The sequence below is a fragment of the Miniopterus natalensis genome, chromosome 1 (genome assembly GCF_054644295.1).
Source record: "Miniopterus natalensis isolate mMinNat1 chromosome 1, mMinNat1.hap1, whole genome shotgun sequence".
In the NCBI taxonomy this organism is placed as follows: Eukaryota; Metazoa; Chordata; class Mammalia; order Chiroptera; family Miniopteridae; genus Miniopterus; species Miniopterus natalensis.
Genome location: NC_142081.1, coordinates 35,993,010 through 36,009,402, shown reverse-complemented (window position 1 = coordinate 36,009,402; position 16,393 = coordinate 35,993,010). Strand labels below are relative to the sequence as shown.

The following is a 16,393-nucleotide window of genomic DNA, read 5'->3' as shown; positions in this document are numbered from 1 at the left end:
TATTCTTGTGTTTTGTAAGAGTACATTTACTTAGTCCTTTAGGTTCTTTCATAAGTAAACTATTTAATAAACAAGATGAAGTTGTATTTTGTTGGCTTTTTAATTTTATTTTAAAACTGTACCCACAGTTTTCATAACAGCATCTTGTTATATGTTTTTATGTCTATATCTATATAATCCTCCTTCCAGAAAGTCTTTTTTTTTAAATTTTTAAAAATCTTTTATTGATTTCAGAGAGTGGAAGAGAGAGGGAAAGAGAGATAGAAACATTAATCATGAGAGAGAGTCATTGATAGGCTGCCTCTTGCACGCCCCCTGCTGGGGATCGAGCCCGAAACCCGGGCATGTGCCCTGACAGGGAATCAAACCTGGATCTCCTGGATCTAGCTTGATGCTCAACAGCTGAGGAACACCGGCTGGGCAAGTCTTTTTTTAAAAATCTTTATTGTTGAGAGTATTACAAATGTTTTTCCCTCCCTTCCCCCCTACCGTCCAGTTCCCGCCCCACCCTAGGCCTTCACCATTCTATTGTCTGTGTTCATGGGCAATGCACATATGCATATAAATTGTTTGGTTAATCTCTTATTTAATCTTCACCTATTATGATTAAGCTGTGTAATCATTAATTGAAATTGTACATGCACATCCATAGCCTTTTAGATTATGATCGAAAGTCATATTTGCTAATAAATGTGACAGTTTTCTTAAGTTATATGAGATGATAGTTCCCTTTTTGAGAATTTTATGGTCTGGACCCTCTTCCCAGAAAAACTCACAGATAAGTATACATAATTTTGCACATACTAAGACTTAAGGTTTATTACTTCCCAAGCTCACCCATGGACTGTAGGTATCTATGGATACCAGGCTAAGAGTGTCTGACATAGAGGATGTTGATGTCAGAAATGTCCAAAACAAAAATTCTGTTGTCTATACACAGTTCTTTCTCATGTGACAAAGTTTTAACAAATTAGGAAATCATCGTTGGGCATCAATTATGATTATTAAAAGTGTTGTTAAAGCCCAGCCAGGCATGGCTCAGCGGTTGAGCATCAACCTAGGATCCAGGAGATTGGAGTTCAATTCCCGGTCAGGGCACATGCCCGGGTTGCGGGCTGCAGCCAATCAATGACTCTTTCATCATTGATGTTTCTGTCTCTCTCCCTCTCCCTTCCTCTCTCTGAAGTCAATAAAGATATATTTAAAAAAAAAAAAAGTGTTAAAAAAACTTGGCTTCAGTTTCATAAACACTAAAAACCAAACAGTATATGACCTGGGTAATTGTACAATCATTCTTCAAATTAAAAACTAGCAGAGTATTGTATGCCTTTTTATAATTTTAAAAGAAAACATAGTGGTAGAGAAAATGGATCACTGAAGCTAGCCATCTAATACTCAAATTACTGACGAGTTCCATTTCTATACTATCTGTTGACAATGCATTTCATAAATATGACTATAAATAAGATGGGGGGTCTAGGTCAAATATCCATGTGATTCTTTTTACTGTATCCATTGTAATTTGCAATTTAATAAATGACTTGCTTTTTTAATTTTGTGGTGTTTGTTTTTTCAAGAATCAGTTTGGTGTACAAACCTTAAATGTGTGGGTTCTACTTCTAAACTTGATTTTCCTCTTCTGTTTAAAAACAAAAAGGATAATGGTATCTCCCTAGGCCCAGAGAAAACATCATATCTTTATTAACAATGTAGTATTAATTGAGTCCTTTTTAAAAGATTCTGAAAACCATATTTTATCACCATTTGAAATATTAATAAATTTCAAATTAATGGGAGAGACTTCAGTACTGTGTACAATTTACTGAGTGAGCTATCAATTTCGTTTTTCTTAGGACTTTTTCTATTCGCCATTTCTTGAGATTTTCTAGTTGTCATATACCTAAGCACCGTTTCCATTTGCTTAAAAGTGATGGGTGTTTCATTTTATGTGTAGCATAACAATTTTAGGATGGACGTTTCACTCATTACTCTTGGTTATAACCTCACCACAGATTGCACAGGATTCTGAGAAGGGAGAAACTGGCTTTCCTTTCGGCTTCCAGCTACTGGTGGCTAGAATGTAATGACCATTCCCGTACCAAAGAAGAGATCTGCGTCTGTCAGGATAGGGGCCAGCTGGTTTGGATTGTCCCACTCCCTTTCCCAGCACCTTCAGTCGTTCCCTCCCTCACGCCGCAGCCCCGCCTCCTGCACACCGGGTGAGCTGGTGCAGAGGTGCCTCTGAGGCCCCGCCCCCTGCGTCTGCGCTCTCGCGAAGGGGCGGGGCGGCGGCGCGCTGACACCTGGCGGCCGCGGGGGGCGGGCCGAAGGCTAGCGTGGGCTCGGATTGGCTGGGGCGGAGCGGGGAGGGCACGGGAGAAAGAGGGAAGACGGTTGTGGGCTCGTGCTTGTACCAGAGCCTAGGCTGCTGAGGGGCGCGGAGACTCCGGGGGAGGGAGACCGCAACAGCATGGCGGCTGGGTATGAGCCGCCCAACCCTCCTCTGCCCCTCTGTCGCCGCCGCCGCCGCCGGAGTCGCCGGGACCCTTTGGTCTGCGGGTGCCAGTTGTAAGGCCGCTGCCCGCCCGTCAGCCCTCCGGTCCACGGGCCCTCCTTCCTCTACCGCCACTGTCAGCCCGAGGGTCGGGCTGGCGAAAAACTCCTACTCTCACCCCACCCACCAGTCCGCCGCCCCGGGATCATGGAGGACGTGAAGCTGGAGTTCCCCTCGCTCCCACAGTGCAAAGACGACGCCGAGGTAAGCCTGCCAGTGACCGGCACGCGCAGGCCGAGGGGCAGCCCCGGCCCCCGGCCGCGAAAGCCTCCGGGGCCACTGGAGCCCTGTTGCCTCATGAGGGCGTCCCGGGACCTCGGGGTGGAGCCTCGGGCTCTGAGGAGGTCCGCTCTTTCCCTGACTCAGTTCCTCTTTCTTTCCCGAGGCGCCGGCGGAGGGGTTAGGTCTGGGGTAAAATTTGATTTAATGAGATGAGAGAAAGCAGCCCCCCGTCCCCAGGTCAGCGTCGTGGACGTAACTTGGAGTAAGGTTCCCCTTTTATTGCCAAAGCAATACGAGGGTAACGTTGCTTTTAATCTCAATTTGAGGTTTATCTTTGGTGTCATCGATTTAACTTGTGGGACACATGCCCCCCGCCCCACATGTGGAATAGATCCGGGGCCTGACTTTCGAAATGCGCCTTTGAAAAGTTTCCCAAAGTAGTTGTTTTTGTTTGTTTGTTTTGAGGCAAAGCTACTTTTAAGCTAGCTCATTTGAATCTGAAAGCTTAAATCAGAAATCTTGCCCTTTGGAGGGAAGTTAATAATGAAAATAAAATTTTTTATAACTTGGTCTCCTGATTTCTAACTTGGGGTTCTTTTTATAACCCACTTTATTTCTTACCTGTCTAATGTTTGTATTGAGTTGTTGTCCCCCCATCTATTGCTAGTTTCAAATAGTTTATGGTATTGCAGACTACTAAATTAGAATTTTCAGAAATCTAAATTAGTAACAAGACAAGGTATGCTTTAGCAGGATCAAGAAAGAAAGAAAGACATCTAAAATTTCTAGTTTTAAATATCTTAATTGGAAAAAGAAAGCCCTGTTTTTGAGAGACCATTCACTTTATACCAAGTATTCATTCTTTTGAATATCTTCATTTTGGGTTCACATTTTTTGTCCGGAGGGATCTTTTGCCTGTGGTAGTGATCCTTGAGAATTGCATGTATTTTCAAAGTAGACATTTTTAAAAAACATTTTTATTGATTTTAAGAGAGAGAGAGGAAGAGGGAGAGAGAGAAACATCTATTTGTTGTTCCTCTTAATTATGCATTCATTCATTGGTTGATTTCTTGTATGTACCAGGATAGAACCTGAAACCTTGGCATTTGGGGACAACACTCTAACCAACTGAGCTACCGGGCCAGTGCCAGACTAGATTCTTAAATAGGAAAAAAAAAAGTTGAATTTATGTTTAAAAAATGAATTTAACTATTTTCTTTGTTAATATGGAACAATGTGAATGAGGAGTATGCTTTTATATCCTCAAAATTATTCAGTCATTTTGGCACTGGAAGCAATCTTAGGAACGACTTAGAGCGTTCCTAGTTTTTAAGTGAAGAAATTGTAATTTACTGAGAATAAGTGATCTGCCATAGTAACACAACACACAGTGAAGACCTTGGTCTCATGAATTAAATTCATTGTTCTTTTAGTACACCTCAATTCTTCCCTGCTCTAATCGTAAAATTTCTGGTTTAAAATGTTTACAAACCTTATGCCTAATCTTTTATTGTGTATATAGTATGTGTTATCTCTGGAAAAATTATAAAATCTTACTGGGAATATAGCTTTCTTTTCTGTGTGGGACAGAAGTAATGTTTAAATCCCAGTAGATAATGATGCAAATGTTACCTACTGAACAACAATTAACTCCTTATTTTATAGCATTAGATGTTTCTTCCTTTTTTGTTGCAAAACTCAGACTAGTTTAAGCATAAAGAAATGAAGTGACTAATCCAGAAAGCTAGAGGTGCAGCTGATCTCAGGGTCTTGACTAGACAGTATTATAATAATCAGAACTGCTGCCTCTCATCAGTGCTTGTCTGTACTGTCTCTCAAGATCTCTGCTTTTCCTTGGGCTCTTTCACAGGTATGGGTTTTGGCCATCACCTTCTCCAGGTTCACACTTTGATGGAGCCTACACGTTGAGGAATAAAAACTCTTCTCTCCAAGCTTCAGTATTTAAAAATCTAGAGGGCTGGCCCAATTTACGTCATGTGCCCATCCTTTGGATCAGCCACTATAGCCAGGAAGTGGTAAGGGCTCAGGCTAGGTCATATATCTGCTCCCTTGGCTGGGGTAGTGAGGTTTATTATTGGTAGACATTTCCACAGAAGATGGAGAGTGCTTTTGGGGCAGGAAAAACATTACCCATTAAATAAGGCATGTAGTTAATCATGATAAACTAATAAAACAGGTTACTTTTCTAATTTCCAATGAGATTTGGGAAGTGTCAAATGATCTTAAACGTAGTTAGCATGACCAACCAGCACAGTGTTTTCCATATAGGAAGCACTATGTGGAAAGTTAAATTACAGTCCAAACTTGCTTTAGTGAAAATGGAAATGATGTGATCGAGCTGTGATAGTTGGATGATCCTATCATCTCTACTAGAATATTTCTTCCAAGTGTCTTGAAATACTGGTCATGGGATTCTTTATAGAACAGTGCTAATGTTACCCAGTCTAAAGTGCCCAAAGCTTTGAAATGTCTATACCCAACAAACATTCAGAGGTTGGCATAGGAGAGTTTTATTGATTTGAGAGAGCGCACCTGGTTGAGAAAATGAGAGCCTTAGTAGTTTCTCAAATCCAATTTAAGAAATGGGAGGAGTTGTTTTTGTAAAACTCAACCCCCAAGCAGAATTCCTGAAATGATTAGCATATCTATATGCAAGACTAAGCAGAAGCTATTATCCTGAAGGCCTGGGAACAGTGCAGGCTTGAACCAGATAGAGTTAGAGAGACCAAGCATTTCACTCTTATATGATCAAAAAATTTAGCTGTGTTCAGATCAGTTTGCAAAAAGATTGGCATTCCTTTGTTTAAAACTATATTGTGATTTCCCATTGTTTTGAGGATGAAGTTCAAACCCATAACATCATCTGGAAGGCCCTGTGTGATCTTGCATCTCCCTACCTCTCTACCTCATTATGAGCTATTCTTCCTCTTCTTCCCTTCTCTGTAGGCCTTAGTGATAGTCATCTCTCAATTCCTGGAATGCTTTAATTTTCCCCACTGCTTCAGGACCTTTGCATTTGCTATTTTCCTCTGCATGGCTGCCAGCACTCCCTTGCCCTCAACTAGTTAACTACCGGCATGAATCGCATAATGACATTTCCATCAACTAAGGACCACATACAAACTTTGGACCTGTAAGATTATAATGGAGCTGAAAAAATTCCTAGTGACGCTGTAGTTGTCTAGTACAAAGCATTACATAAATACCATTGTGTTAGAGTTGCCTACAGTATTCAGTACTGTAGCATGCTGTACAGGTTTGTAGCCCAAGAGCTGTAGGGGAACAGAATTTGTCACCCCAAAATATGTCTCTTTGGCATAAGGATTATTTTAGGCTGGTTAATTTTAAGAAATGGATATTTGGCAGAAGCTTTGGAAACCAAGTGGAAGCTACCCTTTATAAAAGACATTTACCTTTGTAAGGAAAATTTTCAATTTTTAAGGGTGTCTCCCCACTCCAACCCAGAAGAGGGGATGGCGGGATGACCTTATCTCCAGAAACTCTTACCAATGTATAAGACAATGCCTTAAATCTGCATAACAGCCTTACTCTTGTTTTTTGTGCTTTTCCTGATAACTTCCCATAACTGACTCCCCCACTCCTAATTTCTTTTGTCATCAGCTGAAGATGGTATGTAGGATGATGGCTTCAGCCATTTTGGTGAGTTACTCAGTTTTCCTGGGTCTGTCGTTTTTTTAAATAGAAAACACAGGCCTACAGTCTTATCACTCATGCTTCATGAAAGCCCCAAATCTAAATACCTGATCTAATTGCAGTTCAACCTCTCCCACAAACATAATCAGCCTGGAATTTCCTGTTCAACACTAGTGGAGTCATCTGCCTGATAAGACCCCTGCCGCAGGGAAATCACTTATCGGGTCTCAGCTAAATTATCTAGATAACTCAGCCAAATCACTTACCAGTCACCAATAAGTTTCTTACTTGCCATTGTTTCTTTCACTAAACGGTGTCTGGTATGTACCACAAGCTTAACAAATGTTTGTTGAATTAATGAAAGAATCTTGATTGGTTTTGTAAAAACAAATTGAAGACCTAATTGGCTTTAAGTGATTCATGAATTGGGGCAGCATCTCATCTAGCAGCTAGAAGGGCAACTACAAAATGGAAGGTTTTTATAGGCAGAATAAAGATGGAACTAAGAAATTAAGAGTGGATTATTTCAGGCAAGGACACCTTCCTCTAAGGGGGTCTTATCAGACAGATAAGAAATTCCAGACTGATTAAGATTATGTTTCTGGGACAGGCTGAAACTGCAATTCTAAAATCAGGGATTAAATCTAGGTTTTGGTATCACGGGCTTTCATCAAGAGTGATACCATTTGGGGCCTGTGGTTTTCTGTTTAACAGTCTTACTTGTGGCAAGATTATAGTAGTTTTTTAGATGTGAGAAAGAAAAAAACACTCAACAGTTTACAATGCCAAATTTTGAATAAATTGGTTGCATAATTAGGACTGTTGGTTTTATAACTTAAAAATTAATGTTTTATTTTCAGGTAGAAAATGAAACATAATTTACTTCAATCGTAGTTTAGCAGTTTAAATGATACCCTTCCACTTTCCTTTTTCTTTTGATTCACTTAGTACAGCATCAAAAATAGCAATTGCTTAATATCACTGATTAAGGACCCATTTTCTAGAACCTTTACATTTAGAATGGTAGAGTAGAATCACCCAAGGAGCTTTTAAAAAATAGCCATGGCTAGGCCCACTATCACTGATTCTGATTTAATTGGTCTAGATGGAGCCGGATAATTCTGATGGCAAACAGGTTTAAAAATAATTGATTTAGAAGCATCTTACTTGAATGCCTCTCTGTCTTCCCATATTCTCCCAACCCTTTTCGTTTTTGAGTGAACATCTTTGGTCCTTTGGTTTCGGCCAGGGGTGGGGAACGTCTGGCCTGTGGGACATATATGGCCCTTGAAATCATTCTGTCTGGCCCTGCCAAGGCAACCACAGATGAAACTCAAAATTCAATAAATCTAGGAGCTTGTTTCATAGCTAATTTTTAAGTTGATCATTTGGTATGGCCTGCAAATAATGTTATAAATATCCAAATGACCCTAAACAGAATAAAGGTTCCCCACCCCTGGTTTAGGCAAAGCTTGAGCTAGGGGTGGGAACTAAAGGAAAGGGCTTATTCTGGAGAGGACCACATTTTTTTGGAGGAGACTGGAATACTAATTTTTCTGTTTTGTGAAATGTCCCAACTCAGGTAGAGTATTCTGATCATTCTTGGACCCCCCATCCTCACTCCCACCCCCGAAACTGCTCCCCCACCTCTGTAAAATTTGTAATCTAGGCATTTCTAAAAATCATGTGTTTCAACCCATCTGGTCCATCTGATAATAAGAGTTAAGTTTTAACTTCACCTAATGATTATAGCCGATATCCTTTGGTTCATTTATCATATATTCTTTGGCGCATTTATTGATTGATTGATCTTTGAACATTTTCCTGCCCTATAAATGCAATTTTATAAATTCTGTAGCTTTGCATTTGTATGAGAAGGAAGAAGAGAGACTGAAAGATGTTTTAATATGTGGCACCCTCTATCACTGATCATTGGAGGATTTTCACTTGTGAATTAATTTTTATTAGGAGCGTGGTGTGTCTCACAATTGGGGCTATTTTGGCTTAGCTGGCTTGCTTTGGTTTGAAAAATAGAGTTGGACTGCTTGGCTAATCAACAAAATTTGGGAAATTGGTTCTACTAATTAATATTAACTCACAATAGATTGTCAGTTATACTGGGAGTCTGCCCCATTAATACCACCATTTCTAAAGTGGTGGATTTTAGGACCAGCATGAGCAAACAGATTACGACTGAGTGTGATATAGGCAAGACTTGGTTATTAGAGACATGTTCAGACAGATGAATGTCTGGTAGACCAAGACTGTGAGCATGGATGACTTTTAAAATCTTGATTTAGTATTCCAAAGGCATGAGCAGGATTGGGAGACTAAGAAGGTTTCAGATTTGTTCTGTAGGTAGGTAATAATCGGGGCTAGGGCAACAAAGAGAGAAGACTCTTGAGACCAAGAATAGTTCCAAATGAAATTTTCCGTGACACAAAGCTTCTAAGTTTCAAAAGAGCAAGTCCTGATGCTCACTGAAGGAGGCTGCATGCTTATCTGTCCTGTATGTAGGAACAATTTTTCATTCTCTGTAACTTGCTTCTTACTCCTGTAATACCTTTCTTATATAAGTATAGTGGCAGTCCTTCATGTTCTATTGCATACAACCTTAAGGGAAGCTCAGAATTTCTTTGAAGCCTTTTTCACTTAAAAAAACACAAAACAGGTAAATTTTGCATTCTCTCATATGTTCATGCTTGATCTAATATAAAAGTGTTTTAAATTAGTGGCTAGTGAAAGTATTTTTTTCTTCAAAAATTTTTTTGGTAAATTGATATTCTAGAACCTCATTTCCCTATATATTTTTCCATTTTTCTTCTTTTATCGTGCACAATTTAGAGACTTTATTTTAGGTAAACCCAAAAGTACACTTCTTTAATCACTTCTTTCTCACAGCTCTGACAAGTTGCTTCAGGAAGATAGGCTGGCTGTTTAAAAAGAAAAGAAAAAGAAAAAAGATTCATAGTATCTAGTGCCATGATCACTGAAATGTACATCTATTGTGTGCTTATTCTGTCAGGCACTATGCTCAATGCTGGCAGTACTGTGACTAAAATGACATTGTCTTTGGTCTAAGTTCCTTAAAAGCTTTTCAATATAAAAAGGTATAACATTGGTGGTAAGTTAAAGAAGCAGGTAAACATTCAATTTGTACAATTTGATTACATTTCCCCCTCTACTGGCTTGAAAATGATATACTTTGTTTATATTCTATTACTCCCCTAAATTAATCATTATTGCTTTATGCAGTCAACATTTATTTAAGTATTGTTTAAATAATTTTGTTGCCCAGCCGGGCGTAGCTCAGCAGTTGAGCATTGACCTAGAATCCAGGAGATCCCAGTTTGATTCCCGGTCAGGGCACATGCCCGGGTTGCAGGCTCATCACTGATGTTTCTATCACTCTCTCTCCCTCTCCCTTCTTCTCTCTGAAATCAATAATGATATATTTTTTAAAAATAAAATAAAATAAAAAATAAATAATTTTGTTAAAATATTGATAAATGTAATGGACATTGCCTTATAGTTCCTTATATTGAGAGCCTGTATAGTATAGTGATTAAGAGAATGGACTCTGGAGTCAGACTACTTGTACTAGAAGTCAAGGCTTTCTGTGCCTAAAATAGAAACAGTAGTACTTTTTCTTTAAATAACATCTTTTAGAAGTTCCTTTAATAAGAGTCTGCTGTTAGTAAACTCTCTGTTTTTTTTGTATGGAATTTTCTTTTATTTCACTCTTGTTCTTGAAAGATAATTTTCTGGGCATACATTCTAGATTAACAGTTATTTATTTCACCAGTTTGAATGTATTGTTCCTGTCTTTTTGCTTTCTTTCTTGCGTTTGATAAGTCAAGGTCTGTCTGTCTTTCCTTCGTATGTAATCTGTCTTTTTTGTCAGGATGTTCTTTTTTAACAAATAAAATTTACATAGAGCATAATGCACAGATATTAAATGTGCAATTCAATGAGTTTCTATAAATATACAAGGTGGGCAAAAGTAGGTATATAGTTGTTCGTATGGAAAATAATACAATAATAAATAATATAAGAATAAACTTTCTTTTTTTCTTTTTTCAAAGTTTCTTTATCTTTATTGTTGAAAATATTACAGATTTTATCCCCATTTTACCCCCATTGATCCCCTCCACCCCACCCCCAGGCCTTCCCCAGACCAATGTCTGTGTCCATGGGTTATGCTTATAAACATATAAGTTCTTTGATTAATCTCTCCCCGCCCACTCCCCCCTCCCCACCTTTCCTCTGAGATCCCTCAGTCTGTTCCATGCTTCTATGTCTCTAGATCCATTTTGTTCATCAGTTTATTTTGTTTATTACATTCCACATATAAGTGAGATTATGCGGTACTTGACTGGCTTATTTCACTTAGCATAATACTCTCCAGTTCCCTCCATGCTATCCCAAAGGATAAAAGATCCTTCTTTTTCACAGCTGTATAGTATTCCATGGTGTAAATGTTCCACAGCTTTTTTATCCACTCATTTACTGATGGGCACTTGGGCTATTTCCAGATCTTAGCTATTGTAAATTACGCTGCTATGAACATAGGGGTGCATAAGTTTTTGTGATTAGTGTTTCAGGTTTCTTAGGATATATTCCTAGAAGTGGGATAACTGGGTCAAATAGCAGATCAATTTTTAATATTTTGAGGAAACTCCATACTACTTTCCATAGTGGCTGCACCAGTCTGCATTCCTACCAGCAGTGTACTAGGGCTCCCCTTTCTTCACACCCTCACCAGCATATGTCGTTTGTTGATTTGTTGATGGCAGCCATTCTGACAGGTGTGAAGTGATACCTCATTGTGGTTTTAATTTGCATGTCTGTGATGATTACCAGGGTTGAGCATTTTTTCGAATGCCTCTTAGCCATCTGTATGTCATCTTGGAGAAGTGTCTATTTAGGTCCTTTGCCCATTTTTTAGCTGAATTATTTGTCTTCCTTTTGTTAAGTTGTATGAGTTCGTTATATATTTTGGATATTAACCCTTTATCCGATGTGTCGTTGGCAAATATGTTCTCCCATACAGTGGGCTCCCTTTTCATTTTGTTGATGGTTTCTTTTGCTGTGCAGAAGCTTTTTATTTTGATGCAGTCCCATTTGTTTATTTTCTCCTTTGTTTCTCTTGCCCTAGGAAATGTATGGGCAAACATATTGCTACTAGAGATGTCTGAGATTTTGCTGCCTATGTTTTCCTCTAGGATTTTTATGGTTTCACGTCTTACATTTAACTCTTTATCCATTTTGAGTTTACCTTTGTGTATGGTGTAAGTTGGTGGTCTAGTTTCATTTTTTTGCATGTACCTGTCCCAAGAATAAACTTTCACACACTCATAACTGTAAACCTGCTTTTGCCCACCCCTGTATACACTAGTGCAACTATTTCCTCCTATTAAGATACAGACCATTTCTACCAACACAGAAAGTTATTGCATATCCACTTCCAGGCAATCCCTGCCTGATCCCATAATAATTTCTTTTTTCTTTTTATTCAGTCCTCACCCAAGAATATGTGGGGCTTTTTGTTTGTTTCTTTCATTGATTCTGGAGAGAGAAGAAGGGAGAGGGAGAGAGAGGAACACTGATCGGCTGCCCCCTGCACTTGCTCAGACCAGCGATCAAACCCCCAACCTGGGCTGGGCACATGCCCTAACTGGGAATTGAACCCATGACCCTTTGGTGCACTGGATGTCACTATAACCACTGAGCCACACCAGCTAGGGCCCAAAGATTTTTTTTATTGATTTTAGAAAGAGAGAGAAACATCTGTGTGAGAGAGAAACATCTATCACTTGTTTCCTACACACCCTGACCTGGAATCAACCCCACCGTTTTTCCGTGCAAAAGGATGGTGCTCCAACCAACTGAGCCACACCAACCAGTACTATTAAATGTTTTTAATTTTTCGTCATTGTCATATCTGCAGTCTGTGGATATAATTCAGTTATATCTGCTTTTCATGGTGGCTTGTTTCCACCACCACCCTTTTTTTTAGTCATTTTTTATTGTGATCTCATTGGAACTTGTGTGAATTATTTCTGATTTAGGTTTAGAGTATGTACCTCCAGAGAGAAAAATGCATTTGCTTCTGTCAAGAACTCATAGACACTGTCTACCCAGTACCACTTGACATTAAATTGAATTCTAATGCCAAAGTTGGAGAAGGCCAGATTTGGGTTAGGAAGACCCCACCCCACCATTACCACCACATTCCAGCTTTAACTTCAGAAACCTAATTACTATTTATTATTCTGAGTTTTAAGGAACCAAGTTAGAAATATGGTATGCAATCCATTTACAAATTGGGACAATCTATATTATATTTGATTTTTTCATGTCAATTAGCTTTTTTCCCCTAATTTTTAAAATATTTTGTCTTTTGCCATTGGCATTTTGCATTATTTTCCAACTTCTTTATCTTGGTCTGTATTCCAAAGACAGAATGAAATATATGTTTTTATGAAATGTATCTTTCAAAGGAATTGAACTAGACAGAATCTTAATACCAAGTAAGACACGGAAAATGCTGTTTGATAAGCATTTGGCAGTTTATATTAGGGATGGCAAATACCATTCTTTCATCCATAGCAGATACTGCTTATTGATCACAGCACTCTTTTCTTCCATAGTCTTTTCCCACACATTGTTTTAGCTATTTACTGCCAGTTGATTTGAGTTGGCATGAATGACCCAAAAAAGCCTATTTAATATCTCTGATTTAGAGGATTATTTGGGGGAGAAACTTCCGGAATATCTATTCTTATAATTAATGAACTAGTCCATCCATAGTATGAAGTAACATAATCATCATTTTGGAAGCCCAGTTACTTAAAGAATACCTTGTTTCTTGTCACTTAAGTTTTCAGGTGTTTGTGAAGCCAATTCTGTTTTTATAGGCTATTCTTAAAGTATATCTGTTTTTAAAAAAATCCACACACTTGAATGTCACATTGTTAACTTTTAATTGAGTGACATTTTTTATAGTGTTATTTATTTTTATTCTTGTGTTTTTCTTTATTTTTAAGGAGTGGACCTACCCTATGAGACGGGAGATGCAGGTATGACAACCTTTTTATTCACTTAAGCCAACTTATATATTTTTTTGCAATTAAATAACTTAACCTGATTTCACAAAGGATTTGAATCCTTTGTGGCTCATCTGTTGACTCATGATCTTTATGTTCATCACTAAGTAATTTTAAATGTTAACATATTTAAAGTTAATTGTTGATCTTAAAAAGGGAAATGAATTGTTGCCTTTCTATTAGAACCATAGACGTAGTAATATATGTATATAGTTAATGAGCCACTTTGTTTTCCACATCTGAAAATTTGGGTACAATATTTTTATTCTTTTTGAAAGCAGTTTGCTCTCTTTTGTCTAGATAAGTTCAGGAGAGTTGACTGTATATAGAAAGCTGCCAGTCAGATTATATCATACCCTAGATACTAATATAATATATTATATTAGTGATTTCCAGTCAACTTCCATAACTAACTCTTCCAGAAGACTGAGTTGAATACTCCCAGTGTGGAATGAATTAAGCAATATCTAATTCTAATAACAGTTCCTTTTTCTTCTGTATTTCTCTGCTAGACCTAGGATCAAGCAATGTCTTCTGTTCCTGGGAATCCTTTGACTTTTAAAAATACATTTATTTTATTTCTTAGTGAAAATTCATTATTTAAAAGTATGTGAGTATGTAAGAGGCATTTTACTTGGTGCTGTGGGGAATGCAAAGATGAGTAAAATATTATTTCTGCTCACAAGAAGCTGGTAGAAGAAATCTGACCTATACACAAATATATCCTATTGAAATAAACTGTTATATTAGTATCTTGAGTATGATATAGCTGACTGAAAGCTTTCTATATTGAATTCACATAGAATAAATTTAATTCAAAATACAGAAGGAACTTATTTAAATTGTTGAAACTGTTGGTAAGCAGACATTTGATATTAGTCTTTTTTTAACTGGCTATACTTTATTTCTATTAACTATAGATAACAGTTCTAATCTTACTGTATCTTGTGCTGCTTTTGACTTGGCTGAATACAGTTTGGTGTAATTCCAAAGGGAAGCTTTTCTTTTTGCCTATTTCTAGATTATAGCAGAGAATAGAAGTAAAATTAGAGGTGTTTTATGAATGTAAAAGGTAACAATACTAATTTTACCCGAACTGCTTTAAAAGCAGTTAGTCAATACATGTGGGGGGAAAGCACTATGGAAGTTCAAATATCTGGAATATATTATTCAGAACCACATTTGAATTTGGAATATCTAATTTGATATATAAAACACATCTGCATTTCTCTTCCCAATCATTTCCTCAGTGTAGCTAGAAATGATCCCTAAACAACATGCTTTTTAGCAAATTATTATAACAACTATGAAAACACCCCACAAATCCCCTTTTATGCTATATATTTTATATAGATTTAAATTGCTGATGGTAAATATCTCAATTTTTTTTCTTTTTCTAGGAAATTTTACCTGGATTGTTTTTAGGCCCATATTCTTCTGCTATGAAAAGCAAGGTATGAACTTTAGGTTAGGTTCATCAAGAGACTTTATTAACCAACTTTTTTGGAGTAATTTTTTTTTTTTTTAATAGTAAGAGTTTTATTTGAGGGAGAGTTCACAAATAATTGCATGTTAACAGTAATTGTTACTCTGGAGTGCCTACCTCTTTCCAAATTTTACTGGGCTAGTGATTCTCGAGTATTTCACCGCAAATCACAAATGAGTTTTTATATTTTATTTTTCTCAAAATCCATGTGTTTGAAAGATTTACCAAATAATGGATCTCTATTTAATGATTTATTTACCCTCTAAAATATAACGCCAAAGATAAGGATATTTTAGTTAACCTTTCCTTGTCAAAGGTGAGTGTGTGTGTGTTGTGTCTGTGTGTGCATGCACATACACATTAGCTTTGATTGAAGTGATTCAAATCTTAGTTTTGTTTTTCCAGACTTTAGAGGTCTGGATGCTCCAGGTTATAAAGTATTACAGTGTATATAAATGTCCTATATAGTCAAACTGAAATCAGTTTCTTCAGTTACACAATTAAGAGCATAGATCTTCCCCTGGTGGGTGTCGCTCAGCGGTTAGAGCGTCAGCCCTAGCACTGAAGGGTCGTGGGTTCGATTCCCAGTTAAGGGCATGTACCTAGGTTGCAGGTTCAATCCTCAGCCCCAGTCAGGGTATGTGCAGGAAGCAACCAATTGATGTGCCTCTCTCACATTGATGTTTCTCTACCTTCCTTCCCCCTTTCTGCCCCCCCTCCCTTCTACTCTGTCTAAAGTCAATGGAAAAATATCCTCAGGTAAGGATTAACAAAGCAAAAGTTAAAAAAAAAGAGTACTTCTACCTACAGTAGGCTTTGTAAAAACAGTAAAAATTCAAATTTTCATGATACAATTTGATATATTTGTGAATTTTAGGTGATTTGGAGTTTTCTAGTCATTCCTTTTGGGTTTTTTTTAAATACATCTTTATTGATTTCAGAGAGAGGAAAGGAGAAGGAGAGAGAGAGAGATAGAAACATCAGTGATGAGAGAGTCATTGATTGGCTGCCTCCTGCACACCCCTGACTGGGGACCAAGCCCGCAACCTGGGCATGTGCCCTGACCGGGAATCGAACCCCAGTCGCCTGGATCCTAGGTTCGGCACTCAACCGCTGAGCCACGCCTGGCTGGGCTAGTCATTCCTTTTGAAACTGGATGGCTCAACCGTTGAAGCATTGTAGTCATTTTGATGGTCTGCCACCATGTTGGAAAGGATAGGGCAGACAACTGTAGGCTTAAATGCGACGGACTTTGTAAAAGACAAACATAAAGTTATTGCCCAAATAATGTAGTATTCACAAAATACTGACCTTCAAGATGGTTTTAGATTATTTGCTTTTTGCATT

The 16,393-nt window shown here is 38.0% G+C and overlaps 1 protein-coding gene across 1 annotated transcript in view; it reads left to right on the top strand.

Annotated features, from left to right (window-relative positions):
* The first annotated feature begins 2,413 nt into the window (after positions 1 to 2,413).
* STYX (serine/threonine/tyrosine interacting protein) overlaps positions 2,414 to 16,393 on the top strand; it is a 36,672-nt gene continuing 22,692 nt past the window's right edge. The window contains exons 1-3 of the mRNA XM_016198121.2: positions 2,414 to 2,758; positions 13,501 to 13,533; positions 14,961 to 15,014. Of these exons, the coding sequence (XP_016053607.1) occupies positions 2,702 to 2,758; positions 13,501 to 13,533; positions 14,961 to 15,014 (144 nt within the window). The 5' untranslated portion in view covers positions 2,414 to 2,701. The remainder of the gene's footprint in view (positions 2,759 to 13,500; positions 13,534 to 14,960; positions 15,015 to 16,393) is intronic.